Raw genomic sequence first — 12,649 nt, 5'->3', positions numbered from 1 at the left:
GACCTAATAAGTTTGGTAGTCTCCAAGGTGCCATTGGACTGCTTGTGAAGCTACAGAGTAATAGTTCCCCTCTGAGGCTGGATAGAACATCAGTCAGAGTTCGTCAGAGATGTCTGTGAATGTTTCAGTAGACATGCACCTGCACCCAATTATGTGCCTAATTTTTACACACAGTTACCATACCCAAGAGGAGGCAAATGCCCAGAACCGACTGTGTGCAAATGCACTCACTCAGTTACAGCATGGCCCTGCAGGGACTGCAGGCAAAAGTTCAATGTGCTCTGGCATGGGTACGTCTCTGGGTCAAATTGTTTAACATTCCAGCACCACAGGACCCAACGAGACAGAGGCATTAGAGAAAGGAGAGAATAAAAGTATGGTGGAAAAGGAGGGGAAGGATATAAGAGGATCCTGCTGAGGTTTGGCAGCTCTTTCTGCTGTAGGCTGGTGAGTACAGCCTTTCAGAGCACATGCTGCTGTCTCAAGGCCCCAGGCAGAATGCTGGAGAATCTGAAGCTGTGGCTTTTCTTTCCTCCTGCGCTTATTGTAACTCAGGTGTGACCCCAGGGGCAAGAGAGATGAGCCTTGTGCATCTGCCGGGCAGGCTCTTTCCCAGCTGAACCCAGCTTTGTAAGAGCCATGCGGCCTCATGATGGAAATGTTACAAAGATGTACCCACCAGCTGGCTGAGAGGTTGGCCCGGTGATCTCCTTGGAGATCCCACAGCTCATTGGATTGTTCTTCAGAAACCACCTAACGAAGAGAAACCCTGGGTGAACACGCCAGTTCTCGCTGAGAATTGTTCGCTGGGTAAAGACTTGGTGTTCTCAGGCCACCAATCGCATTTTCAGGAGGAAGTGCAGAAAGTTATCAAAAGTGCTCAGGGACCCTTAAACAGCAGGAGCTCACGTGGCACATGCCCAGCGCTGCCAATCCACTAACCGCAGGCATGGCGACTTGCCAGGGAGGCAGTAGGTAAATATTGCAGGTACACTCGTCCGAGTGTCCCTTGGGTAGCACATCAATTGACACCCACTTAAAAGCATGATGAATTTCACAGGGTGTGGAAGGGAGTTTCATTGGTTGCTATGAGTGATGGCCATGTCACAGCGACTTAGCCAGGTATCTGTCAGGAGGGATCATGCTATTAATATTAATTCCTTAACAGCCAACCGCTGGGGCAGCCTTCATCTTCAGCTAACTTGATGTTAACTTTGGGCTGTGCTTTTCCTCCCAGTAACACCAGCATAAATCAAGAGTAAGTTTACTGCAATCAAGGGGACCAACATCAGTGTAAAACCAGAGTGGGAGCAGAATTAGGCCTTTGATTTTACAAATGTGCTGACAGTCCAGACCAGCAGTGTTCAGGTACAAAGGGTTGCCCCTTAGCTCAGTGATAAGGGTATTCTCGTAGGCTGGATTTGGTGCTGCTATGGTACTGAATGTGCCATGAACAGGAAGAAACATTGGGTGGGCAGCACAGTCCTTTGTGTAGAGCATGGGGGTCAGTGTACTTACTGGTAAAATGGGCGGGGAAGTGGCTCTACGGCTGCTACGGCCACCAGGCCTCGCTGACCTGTCCATAAGGACGTCCCTTCCCATTTTGATTCTTCCCCAGTGTACTTCACATGGATTAGTTCATTCTCGTGGAGCCTTAAGTTTTCCTCTCCCTCCTCCGTGGGTTGAAGCACATTGAGCACCGCTCTGCAAAAGAAGTTACCTGTAAACAGAAGCAGGGAAGCAATTAGCAGTTGTTCCTTACATCCCCACACACTCAGGAACCAAGAATGGGTCTGTGCCCTCTAAACCACCATCCTGCTGAGCACTTCTCACCTTCCTGGAGTAGCAGACCCAGGTACATGGTGGCCAAGTGAGCTTCGTCTACAGTAACTCGGATCTCAGTGTCCTCCACCAGAGAACAGTTCAGCCAGTATCCATAGTCAAAGAGCAGATGCTCCAAACAGCAAGCCACGTAACCTTATAAACCAAAGCGAGAACGCAGGCTAAGCACATTACTTTTCCATGTACTCCCAACCTGTAAAAGGACAAAGACCTGTTTCTGCTATCCATTAGAGCAGCTATTTGCAACCAGTGTGGCAACAGCCTCCTGGGTGACTATCTTGGCTATCCTAATTAGCGATTCCCAGGTCCATTGCTTGCAAGGGATGGTTAGCTGATACAGATAAGCCTCTTGCCTGAGCTGGACAGTGGCTTCATAAATCTGCAGATGGGTACCATGCTGCTTATCTCTCCTGCATCAAACCTCATTCACAAGCTTTCCACTCTGTTAGCCAATTGCATGTGTGGCATGGCTTAATGTCTCCACACAGACAGCTTGTGGCATGGTCCCCACTTACTGACCACCCCTTTTTCCTGCTTGGTGTGAGGAGTGTTCTACCTAATGCCAAATATGTGGAAAACTTCCAGACTTCGTCTATGGTCTTGAAGGTGAGGAGGACCCGATCCTGTTGGGCCTGGATACAGACCAGCCTGGCTGACAGCTCCTACAGAGAAAAGATAGCACAAGAATATGAGAAGGCCCTCATGTTCAACTGAAACTCCTGCCATGACAGCCATGATAGTAGGGAGGACAAAAGTGCTGGTGGTGCTACGTTTCATGTTCGTTAATAATGGAAGGACCAACAACTGGGATCTGGAACGAGTATGCTGATGTGGTCCAACCTGGAGCTCTGGGGCTCTGAGTTCATGGCCAAGGTTCCAGGCAGGGCTTTGCTGCTTAGTGGTGGCTGTGCCAATTGGGTCTGTCCAAAAGGAAGGACTGAATCTTCTCAGCTTTTCCCTCCATATTATCACTGGTGCTTTTTGATGAAGAAGAATGAGTGGGAGGGAGTTAACTAATGCCCCACAAAATCCATTCCTAGTTGTATTGCACATACCAGTGCACTTCAGCTTATGAAATGCAGATATCTGGATTGTTCAATGGGGTGGAGAGGCAGTGGTCAGTCAAGACAGAGGCACCTCCCAAACCAACATGTGGCTGGATTTAAGGGGACTTAGAAATCCTTCCCTCTTGTGATTTGACCCAAGGGGCCATATGATTCTGAGAGCAGTAGATCTGCCTCTTGAGATAAAGAGACTTTTCCTTGTCATGAGTAGTTGTAACACAGATCTTCTTCCAGGCCTCCAGCAGCTGGGACCATTACAGAGCTACCAGCAGACAGTATGGTGGTACTACCATGGGACTCGAAAAACGGAGACAGAAAGCTAGATCTGGCCAATGAACATTATTATTACATAGCATCTTTTCATAATTAGTCTTACAACATCCTGATATAGCCTGTGAACCTCATCTGACACAAAATGAATGGGAATTGCGCTATCTCCAAAGTGGGTATCAGTCCGTCGGTCTAGGTAGACTAACTTTCAGTGGCCCCCCATTCCCCCAGGCACCTTTGAAAAATCTCACAGTTCTTTGGCTTCTTCTGTTGTCCACCACTCTCTTCTCACCACCTGGTTCTCAGCCGATCATGGTGCATGTGGGTAGTTTCCCTTCCACCCTCTTTCACTCCATGTGCCCGCAGCTGGGACTCTCACCTTGAAAAGATTGCAGACGTCCTTGTCATCATTTTCCAGGGCCCACAGCTTTCTCCTTGCTGTCTCCTGCAGCTGAGAGTTGACACACTGAGACGCGCGACTCTCAATCGAGAACATGAGCACAATCTCTTGAAAAGGAAACATGGCTGATTAAAGGAGAGCAACTGTTACATGTAAAAAATAGAAGAAAATACCCCAAGTCTCAATCTTCCCCCCGGCCATGTTGTCTATGGACCTCATCTTTAGCCCAAACACCAGTCTAGTGGGGTTGGCCAAGATCACAAGTCAGCTGAGTTTGACAGGCTCATCCTTAGGGCAGTCGCCCACTTGCAGACCCACCACATAGCTGTGCCTGACAGGCTGGCTCTGCAGAGGACAGGCTTCAGGACTACAACATCAGGGCCCTGCAGGTCAGGACTGAGATGCATTGGCCTAGCTGTGTGAAACAGCACACGGGGCAATCGCAGAGCTGCAAACCCCACACTGAGGCTCACTGGTGGAGCTGTGTGGGAGAAGCTTGCATAACACCTGCCTGCACTGGCTCAACTCCATCTGCTGCTCTCAGTCTGTCACTTTTACAATTAGCCCCTGTAAAGAAGGAGGGGGGTGTTATGACACGGGTCATGGGGACATCTGACCAGCCTTACTGTGCTCTGCTTCGAGCCGCCTGGCACAGAGCTTGCACCCCCTTGCTGCATCCATGCCTCCGACCCTCAGTTTGCTCCATTGCTAAAATAACAAGGTCGGACCGGTGCTCGCCCCAAGTAGGTTCTCTGCATGCTAATATTAAAGAGGAGAAACCTGGTGGGCTGGGAAGATCTATTTAGGGGTGGGTCAGTGAGTCAGTCTTTGTTACACACTATAACTAGAAACACTGATCATGGACAAGACAATATCTTACCAGTTTGAAATCCCTCCCCTACAGCCAGTGACACAGATTTGGTCTCCAGGGGGCCCTCTGCTAACTGCGCATGCTGATCTCCGGCCCCCAGCTGCCTGGAGTTACCTAACAAAACATCACAGAGACAGAAAGATGGCAGCCAGTTTTGACAGAGAAGATACCGTCTATCCTACCATACCACCTGCTCTTAAAACAAATGTAGGGGGCGCACATTATATCACCCTGACTCACGAATGAAGGAGAGGTTGATTAGTAGGGTTATTGCTTTCTAATGACCCCCCAGCACTGAATACCCCTTAATAAGTGCCTGGTTTTGCCCAGGACAGGAGTAGCACTGAACTGTGGTGTATTTCTCTTCTTGCTTTTGAGTCAGGCCTGAGCATGCTGCTCTGGGCAGTAAAATGACCCGGTAACATTGGAGGATCCTGTAGTAGTTCTTCTACAGCGCAGGAGGCTCAGTAATTTACATAACTCCTTACTAATCATCTTGCTAGTCAAAATGAGATTTTCCTAACTGCTGGCCCAGGCCGGAGTCTGAAAATCAGGCTGCAGTCTTTCTGTTTCCCACATCGTAGCCATGGCCATAAAGCTTCTGGAATCAGAACTTTAGTGGGCAGTTACATTCATGATGCTAGAAGTGCATTAAAATCAAGCGTGTGCTTCCACAGCTGTATTGGGTCTGCAGGAACAAGCGGCTTAAAACCCAGTTTTTGTCAGTAAGCAGCTATGACTCGTACGATGGACGTACACCAAGAGACAGAAGATTGTAACAGTGCAGCTGTTTTTGTAAGTCACTTTTCTGACCATAACTGTTCCTTAATGTTTGTTCTGTTTAGCCAGCTTTGACAGTTTATAAAACAAACCCTGCCACGTGCATATGGAATTATAAACCATCTTTACAGCTAGCAGTGGAAAAGACAGCCCCAGGCTGCTCATTTAGTGAGCTCTGCTGACACTCAGAAGCCCCTATCTAAATATGTGTATTTCGTTTTGCATGAGACACTCAACACATTTCACAACAGAATGTAAGGAGTAATATCTTCATTTCATATATGGGGAAACTGAGGCCTGGGTGCAGTGAGTTGCCTGATGCCAGGAAGTAAGTCAGTGGCAGAACCTGAAATAGACTTTGTCTCTGCAGCTGCTACTGAACTCCTATGTAACATCCTATCTGGGCTTGATTAGTATTCATTTAACAAGCCCCCCCCCATCATTTTTTTCATTTCCTCTCTGCAGAAGGCTGAGTGGCATCAACATTACAGTGTCCAACTGACTGATCCAGTAAGAGGTTCCCCTCTTCCAGTGTTCAGGTACCTGAGGTCATGATCTCTGCTGCGAAACATTTTTCTGGAGGCCCAGCTGTGTACTCCTGCAGACTGGACCAAGAGGCCAGAAGCCCAGCTGGGGTGGGAGAACAGGAATCCGGCTCTTCACCTGAGGAACATGATGCCAGCAGACACAAATCAGACACAGAGGAAGGTATTCTTGGCCATGGGACCTGGAGTAACTCAGTAACAAAAACAACAGCAGCAAAAATGAAGGACAGTGTTTCCAGAGTGTCACATCTACTCACTCTGTATCTGCCCTGGGTTTGCCAAACAGTCCTGGAGGGACATCACTGGGGATGTTTGTCTCAGGCAGACTCAGCAGCACAGCAAGGATGAGTTGGGGAACAGCCCTCATTTGTTCTGTCTTTGGTTTTGTTCCTGCTGCCTGGGAAAGGGAACTAGAAGCACTTTGGTGTGAACTGAAACTGGTTGTCAGGCTTCAGGGCAGTTCCCAGCAGTGACTCATTCACCTCCCTCTGCTGAGATGATGTTTTGTCACTTCTAACAGCAGGTCTCCTGCATGAACTCCACCTGGGCCAACCACCTCTTCCAGCAACCGGTGGAAGGGACCAAGGAGCCAGGTTTGTCACTCAGTTACTGCAGTGCAAATACCTGGGGATCAGCAGCAGTGGACTCATTCCGGATTTATGTCAGAGTAGCTAACAGCAGGACCTGGCCCTCCTCTCTTTCCAGGAAGAGTGGGCCCAGAAAGTCTGGGGGAAAGCCATCCCTGCTAGATCAGCCAGCCAGTCCTCATGCCAGCTCAGGATTCATCCTGCTAGTCCATTCTTTCGCATTCTGATCAGGTCACCTGGCCTGACATCACCAGGCAAAGGGGCCTGCCATAAGCATTCAGACCTAAAAAGGTGAACACCATCACCTGATGCTGACTGCAAGGCCTTCCCCTATTGCCCCCAGGAGCTGTTGGGCAGGAAGCAGAAGTGGAGGTAGAGGAGTGCTGAAGATTTCCCAAGGGGATGTGGAGGAGACAGAAGCTGACTGAATGACTCCTTCCTTCCCCTCCCTGATGACACAGCGGGTTTCTGTAGAATAACTCACTGCTGTCAAAGGCAGGACGCACTGGCAAGCCGGTGGTAAGGAAAGGGAGGGAAAGAGCTAACAGCAGCTGGCCCTGTGCATGGGGGAGCAATCCAAACACTGGAGCCTTTTCCAGCCAGCCTGGCAGAGCTGGGAGCTGGGAGATAAACTGCCACAGCTCAGTACTGTACAAGGAGCTGGACAATGCAGGGGGCTGATACCCCTCTAGACAACATACCTGTGTACCATAATGAAAGCTCCCTTTGCCAAGGGGCACCAAAGCAGCAGCCCATGTGTTCACCATCTCAGCCAGGCCCAAGGCTGGCAGGTCGTCCCTTCTCACAGCCGCGGGGTGAATCCAGTGCTACCCAGCCCTGCAATGGCGCTCTGTCCCCACTGGCATGGAGACTCAGACTCTCAATGCACAATGCATCTTTTGACAGCTGCTGTGCATCTGCGAGGCGGGGGGTGGGGCTGGGCCTGTCTCCCAGGCCGGTGGGGCAGCGGCTGCCCAGTGTCAGCTCTGTGATTCTGGCGGTTCCTTTCTCTCTCTGCTGTTACAGAGCGTATCTCAAACGCCATGCAGTACATTCCTCGAATTCCAAGCTTCAGCGAGTGGTGGCAGAAATCCACATGTCAGCTTAGATTGGGGTTCTCCTGCAAACCAGCTGAACTCCCCTCTTCTCCTGTCCTGCCTCAGCTCAGACACATACCGTCTCTGCACTGAAACTGAATCCCCCCGCCATCCCTGCCTCCAAAAGCCAACCTTGCCTCTGATTCTTTCATGAGCACTCTTATAGTAAGAGTAATGTTGTGGCTTCTCTAGCATCCCAGACAACAAGGGATTACTTTCCAACCCTTGACAAGCTAAGCTGCATAACTGTCACATAGTTTAGGACAGTATTATTCTCCCCATTCCACAGATGGGGAAACTGAGGCCCAAGGGGAGACATTACTTGCCTAAGGACACAAAGTTTATGGCACTAAACCCTTAGGCTACGTCTACACGTGCAGCCAACATCGAAATCGCTTATTTCGATGTTGCGACATCGAAATAGTTTATTTCGATGAATAACGTCTACACGTCCTCCAGGGCCGGCAACGTCGATGTTCAACTTCGACGTTGCTCAGCCCAACATCGAAATAGGCGCAGCGAGGGAACGTCTACACGTCAAAGTAGCACACATCGAAATAGGGATGCTAGGCACAGCTGCAGACAGGGTCACAGGGCGGACTCAACAGCAAGCCGCTCCCTTAAAGGGCCCCTCCCAGACACAGTTGCACTAAACAACACAAGATCCACAGAGCTGACAACTGGTTGCAGACCCTGTGCCTGCAGCATAGATCCCCAGCTGCCGCAGAAGCAGCCAGAAGCCCTGGGCTAAGGGCTGCTGCCCACGGTGACCATAGAGCCCCGCAGGGGCTGGAGAGAGAGCATCTCTCAACCCCCCAGCTGATGGCTGCCATGGAGGACCCAGCAATTTCGACGTTGCGGGATGCGGATCGTCTACACGGTCCCTACTTCGACATTGAACGTCTAAGTAGGGCGCTATTCCTATCTCCTCATGAGGTTAGCGACTTCGACGTCTCGCCGCCTAACGTCGAAGTTAACTTCGAAATAGCACCCGACGCGTGTAGACGCGACGGGCGCTATTTTGAAGTTGGTGCCGCTACTTTGAAGTAGCGTGCACGGGTAGACGCAGCTTTATTGTCCAGTGTTTAATTCTTGGTACAAAACTATCTTTGTGATGCACTATAATTGCAAATCAAACCTGATTGCACAGGGAGAGGTTTTGGCTCAAGAGGAGCAGTACATTGGCCTGAAAGTTCCTTTCCCATCCCCAGACTCAGTGCCAGACGTCACTGCAAGCTCCACGGCATTGTCCCCAACAGGCAGATGCATTAGTGGTGGCAGATGCCAGCATAATTTCTATAACAAGAGCACAGTTTAGTCTCAATCAATCAGCTAAGTTCCAAAAGTGATGTGGGGATGGAGAGACGGCGTGAACAGAGCTCTGGTTGGGGTAGGTGAATTAAGGCAGTAACTGAATGGTTATAAACCTACACAGGATAACTTGCTTTGGTTTTCATCTAGAGCATCATCAGCTGAGGACATAACTGTCTTAAAGTAGCAGTGCTGTGGTTCCCCAAAGTAACTGTGTTCATCACACCTCTCCTGCTCGGTTGGAGCAGGGTGCGACCAAGGGGAACAATGGGCCAAAGAGAGAATTAAAGGGACAAGTGCTTACTTAGAAAGAGTTTCCTCAACATAGAACACAACTAAAACGGGCCCCAAGAAGTAGCTGCAGGATTGAGTGAGGGACCGCACCTAGCACAGTGTTCTTCTCTCAGACCATGACCTGGCCTCTCAGGGACTACAATGATATAAATAACACTAATGACTGGGACAAAAGGTGGCAGTGTGGCTCCATCTGGTCCATTTAAGTACACACAGGAGTTTCTGTAACCTAGAAGGAATTGCTCCCTGGCCGAGTTGGTCCTGCTGCTGTGGGTATCAAGCCGTTTAGCCCAGTTATCTCCCAGTGAACAGCACTCCTAACCAGAGCTGGTCCAGCAAATCCCAGCAAAATATTGTCATCATTGGAATTTGCTGATTTGGCAAAACCTAATTGTATTTGTGGAGGTGGTTTGATATTGATGAAGTTCAGATGGGCCACCAAGCCCCCTACCAGCTCACCCGCCCAGCTCCATGGCAGCCCACCTGGAAGGCAGCTGTAGACACCAGGCTTTCAGAGACCTCCTGCCAGCCTGGCAATTGGCCTGACACTCAGACACAGCATGGCCCATGGAATCAGGGCTGGCCAACAAGGACATCTACTCAGGGCCAGGGACCCACAGGCTTCTGAGGTCTGTGGCCCTGAGAGGAGAGCCCAGGTCCAGGCTCTTTTGGGGAGAATTTCAGTGTTTTGTTTCTGTTTCTGTTTCTGTTTCTGTTCTATCTGCTCTGAACTATAAAACTGTCTGCAGCATTCCATTCTCTCTCTCCCTCTCCGCCCAGTTCACTCCTATCCTCCACCAGTGCCTGGACCCAGCCTCCTTCGGGCAGAGTCCTCCCTGGCCCCAGCCCCAGCCCCACACTTTTACCAGCTTCTCGTTATGACTCACCTACCTCACAGCACTCCAGACTTGCTGCTACTTCCTCTTCCTGGCCTGCTTTGTACAGGACAAACAAGCCCCCTTCCCTAGTCTCGCTGCAAAGCTGCGCATTGGAAGAGAGTGGGCAGAAAGTAGGCGGGAAAGCAGCTATGCTGCATTCCCTAATCTTGCCCCACTGGTGCTGCCAGAGCAAAGGAGCACGCTCCTGGCTGTAACATCAGGCACACTGGAAGCCCCGGTTAGCGGGTATTTGGCTGCCCAGTGTAAAAATCCAGGGGGCAGTGGTGAAGTTCAAACCCAGGTGTGCTGGATTTCAGCTGTCCCTGCAAAAGCAGGAGATGGGATGGGGGGAGATCTCAGAGGGGCTGTCCACACACATTTGCAGCAGCCAAGCGCTGCTGTGCTGGGAACAAATCTTCCAAAGCCCTCGCCACCCTGCTGAGCTCTTCCCCCATCTTCCACCTCTCGTGAGCTCTGGCTTAACATTCAGAAATCTGGCCCAGCTCCTTTGAAAAGCCTCATCCGAGGGACTAGGTGAACAGTTTCACACGCAGGCACAGTCCCTGGCTTTGGGCGCTGCTAGTTTGAGGAGCCTCGCCTGGGTTAGGTGAATGGCCAGCCCTGTGAAAAGCACGACAGGGATCCCTATCAGACACCCTCCAGCACAGCTGGCACCAGCTGGCTGCTGCTCATCAGACTCTGAAAGAAGTCAGTTTTCGAGTGAACCCCAGAGAGTCCTCCCCAGCCCTCCCTTAGGGCTACAGCCTCCGGGTCAGCGTCAGTGGGGCACACTAGGTGGGGAGCCTGCCCCAGTGTTTGCGCATTGCCCGTGCTTTGCCTGTACTATAATAACAACACAGCAGGCTTTGGTTCCTCAGGGCTGCCAGCCAGAACATTATATTCACTCGGTAAAACCTCTGAGGGGTGGCCCTGTTAGTCTGTAGCTTCACAAAAACAAGCAGTCCTGCAGCACCTTACAGAGTATCGATTTTAGGTAAGGAGCTTTGGTGGGTAAGACCCACTTCTTCAGATCAGATTTCTTTTTTCAGTAAAACCTGAACGGCTGCCAGCGCTGTTCTGTGCTTCCCTGCTCGTGAGACCTCTGCGTCCCCAAGAAAACCAGAGTATTCTGCTCAAAGCTGGCACGCCATGCCCATCACCACAGTTACTGAGTGCCTAACTCAGTGGGGACAGAAAATCCCTCAGCGTCTCCACCAGCTGCGTGGATGTGTACCCCTCACAGGGCTGCTGGAAGTGCCAGCAAACCCTGCCTCCCAGCTATGTTTACTCCGCTGAGAAATCTCCCAGATGGGTAACAAGCGCTGCAGCAGGACAGGCAGGCCGCCACAGAAGGCGAACGTAACTGCCAAGCAGAGCGAGCGGCTGCACTGACCTGATTCTTCATCGGCACACGTTCACTCTGCTCCTCGGCATCCTCCCTAGATGGCTCTGCTGGGCCAACCCGGGAGGTAGCACCCCAGAGGGACGGTGTGGACCACGCGGGTAGCAGCACAGCCGGCTTCTGCAGGTCAGGGAGAGCGCGTGTTTGTGTTTAGGAGCCAGGCAGGCAGGCACAACACAGCCACTCCCTCGCACAAGGAAAAGAATTTCTTGTGCGAGCAGCTTATCATCCAGGGGACCTCTGTTTCCCAGCAGTGCGGCTGAATGCTGAGGTCAATGAGTTACCCAGGAGCTGTTCTGTAAACAGCCCAGTGCCTGCAGATTCCTGGCTCACAGGAGGGAAGCACCAAGGCTACCTCAGAGCTGAGTTTCCAGCAAGTAAGTCCACAAGGGGCTGGGAAAGCAGGTAGCAGTTGCTTTGAGCCAAATTAGCATCGGTCCAAGCGGGGCCAGCAGCCGTCTGTCTTTTTCTTGAGCTGTTGTTTTGACTAAACTAGTTATTCCGGCCTGGCTAGTTGCCCTGCTCTCCCGCCTCCCTATGCCTCTGACTCCCCTCTGTGCCCTTGAGGTTGAGAAATTTTAATGTTGGTTAAATATCAATTCAGAGTGGGAAAGCTCTGCTCTGTCATCCCGCCTCAGAGCAGGTGACAAGGCTGGCGGCGGGGAACAGAATCCAGGTGAGCTGGCTGGGACTGATGAGAGACTCAGCCCCAAGTCTGAGAGCTGCCATGAGGACAGGAGAGGACTCATGCTGGGGCAGGACAGCAGGAGGCTCTTATAGTTTGGAGGTCTTATGCACACAATATGGTCGGGCGATTTGGGTGCAGGTCTGAGTTCTGCCATTGACTTTCAGCGCAGGGTAACCATCCATCCCGTACTCCATCGATTTGTCCCTTAGGGGACCACTTGTCCCCTAAGGATTATCCCTTGACCGTCTCAAATATTGAAGTGAAGCTCGTGATAATTACATCACGTACTTGTGTGCAGTAGAAAGGTACAGGAGAGACGATTACACGCTATGCAAAACAGAATGGAGTTTCTCTAAAGTATCCCTTTATGAAAACCCATTGCCCCTTATTTCCATCCCCCAGGGGTGGTCGCCCTAGTGCTGTGCAACTCTTTGCAAACACTTTACCTCACTGCCCTCAGCTTTCTTCTCTGTAAAACGGGGGCAAGGAGAGGCTGTCAGTGTTAGCAGGGCACTAAACTCTACCTATGGAAGGATGTTTCTACTTTTATAGCACAGAAGTCCATGTGGTCTGATCCAACCATTTCCTTATGGCCTTGCATTCCAAATCATTTTGACACA

General features: G+C 50.8%; 1 protein-coding gene across 6 annotated transcripts in view; it reads right to left on the bottom strand.

The window, feature by feature from the left end:
* Positions 1-11,508, bottom strand: part of SH3TC2 (SH3 domain and tetratricopeptide repeats 2) — a 31,621-nt gene extending 20,113 nt beyond the window's left edge. The window contains exons 1-8 of one of the 6 annotated variants that reach the window (XM_075009411.1): positions 11,333-11,508; positions 5,771-5,890; positions 4,457-4,561; positions 3,556-3,701; positions 2,399-2,504; positions 1,834-1,977; positions 1,519-1,720; positions 680-753 (exon numbers count right to left, since the gene is read on the bottom strand). In XM_075009411.1, the coding sequence (XP_074865512.1) occupies positions 680-753; positions 1,519-1,720; positions 1,834-1,977; positions 2,399-2,504; positions 3,556-3,701; positions 4,457-4,561; positions 5,771-5,780 (787 nt within the window). In that variant the 5' untranslated portion in view covers positions 5,781-5,890; positions 11,333-11,508. Of the gene's footprint in view, positions 1-679; positions 754-1,518; positions 1,721-1,833; positions 1,978-2,398; positions 2,505-3,555; positions 3,702-4,456; positions 4,562-5,770; positions 5,891-6,029; positions 6,977-7,060; positions 7,932-11,332 lie in introns of those variants that run through there. The other 5 variants (XM_075009413.1, XM_075009410.1, XM_075009408.1 and 2 more) reach the window with 5 other exon arrangements.
* Between the last annotated feature and the right edge of the window lie 1,141 nt (positions 11,509-12,649).

Source organism: Carettochelys insculpta, chromosome 15, assembly GCF_033958435.1.
Source record: "Carettochelys insculpta isolate YL-2023 chromosome 15, ASM3395843v1, whole genome shotgun sequence".
NCBI classification, from domain to species: Eukaryota; Metazoa; Chordata; order Testudines; family Carettochelyidae; genus Carettochelys; species Carettochelys insculpta.
Note: the sequence above shows the minus strand (reverse complement) of the source record. Positions and strands in the feature narration are given on the sequence as shown.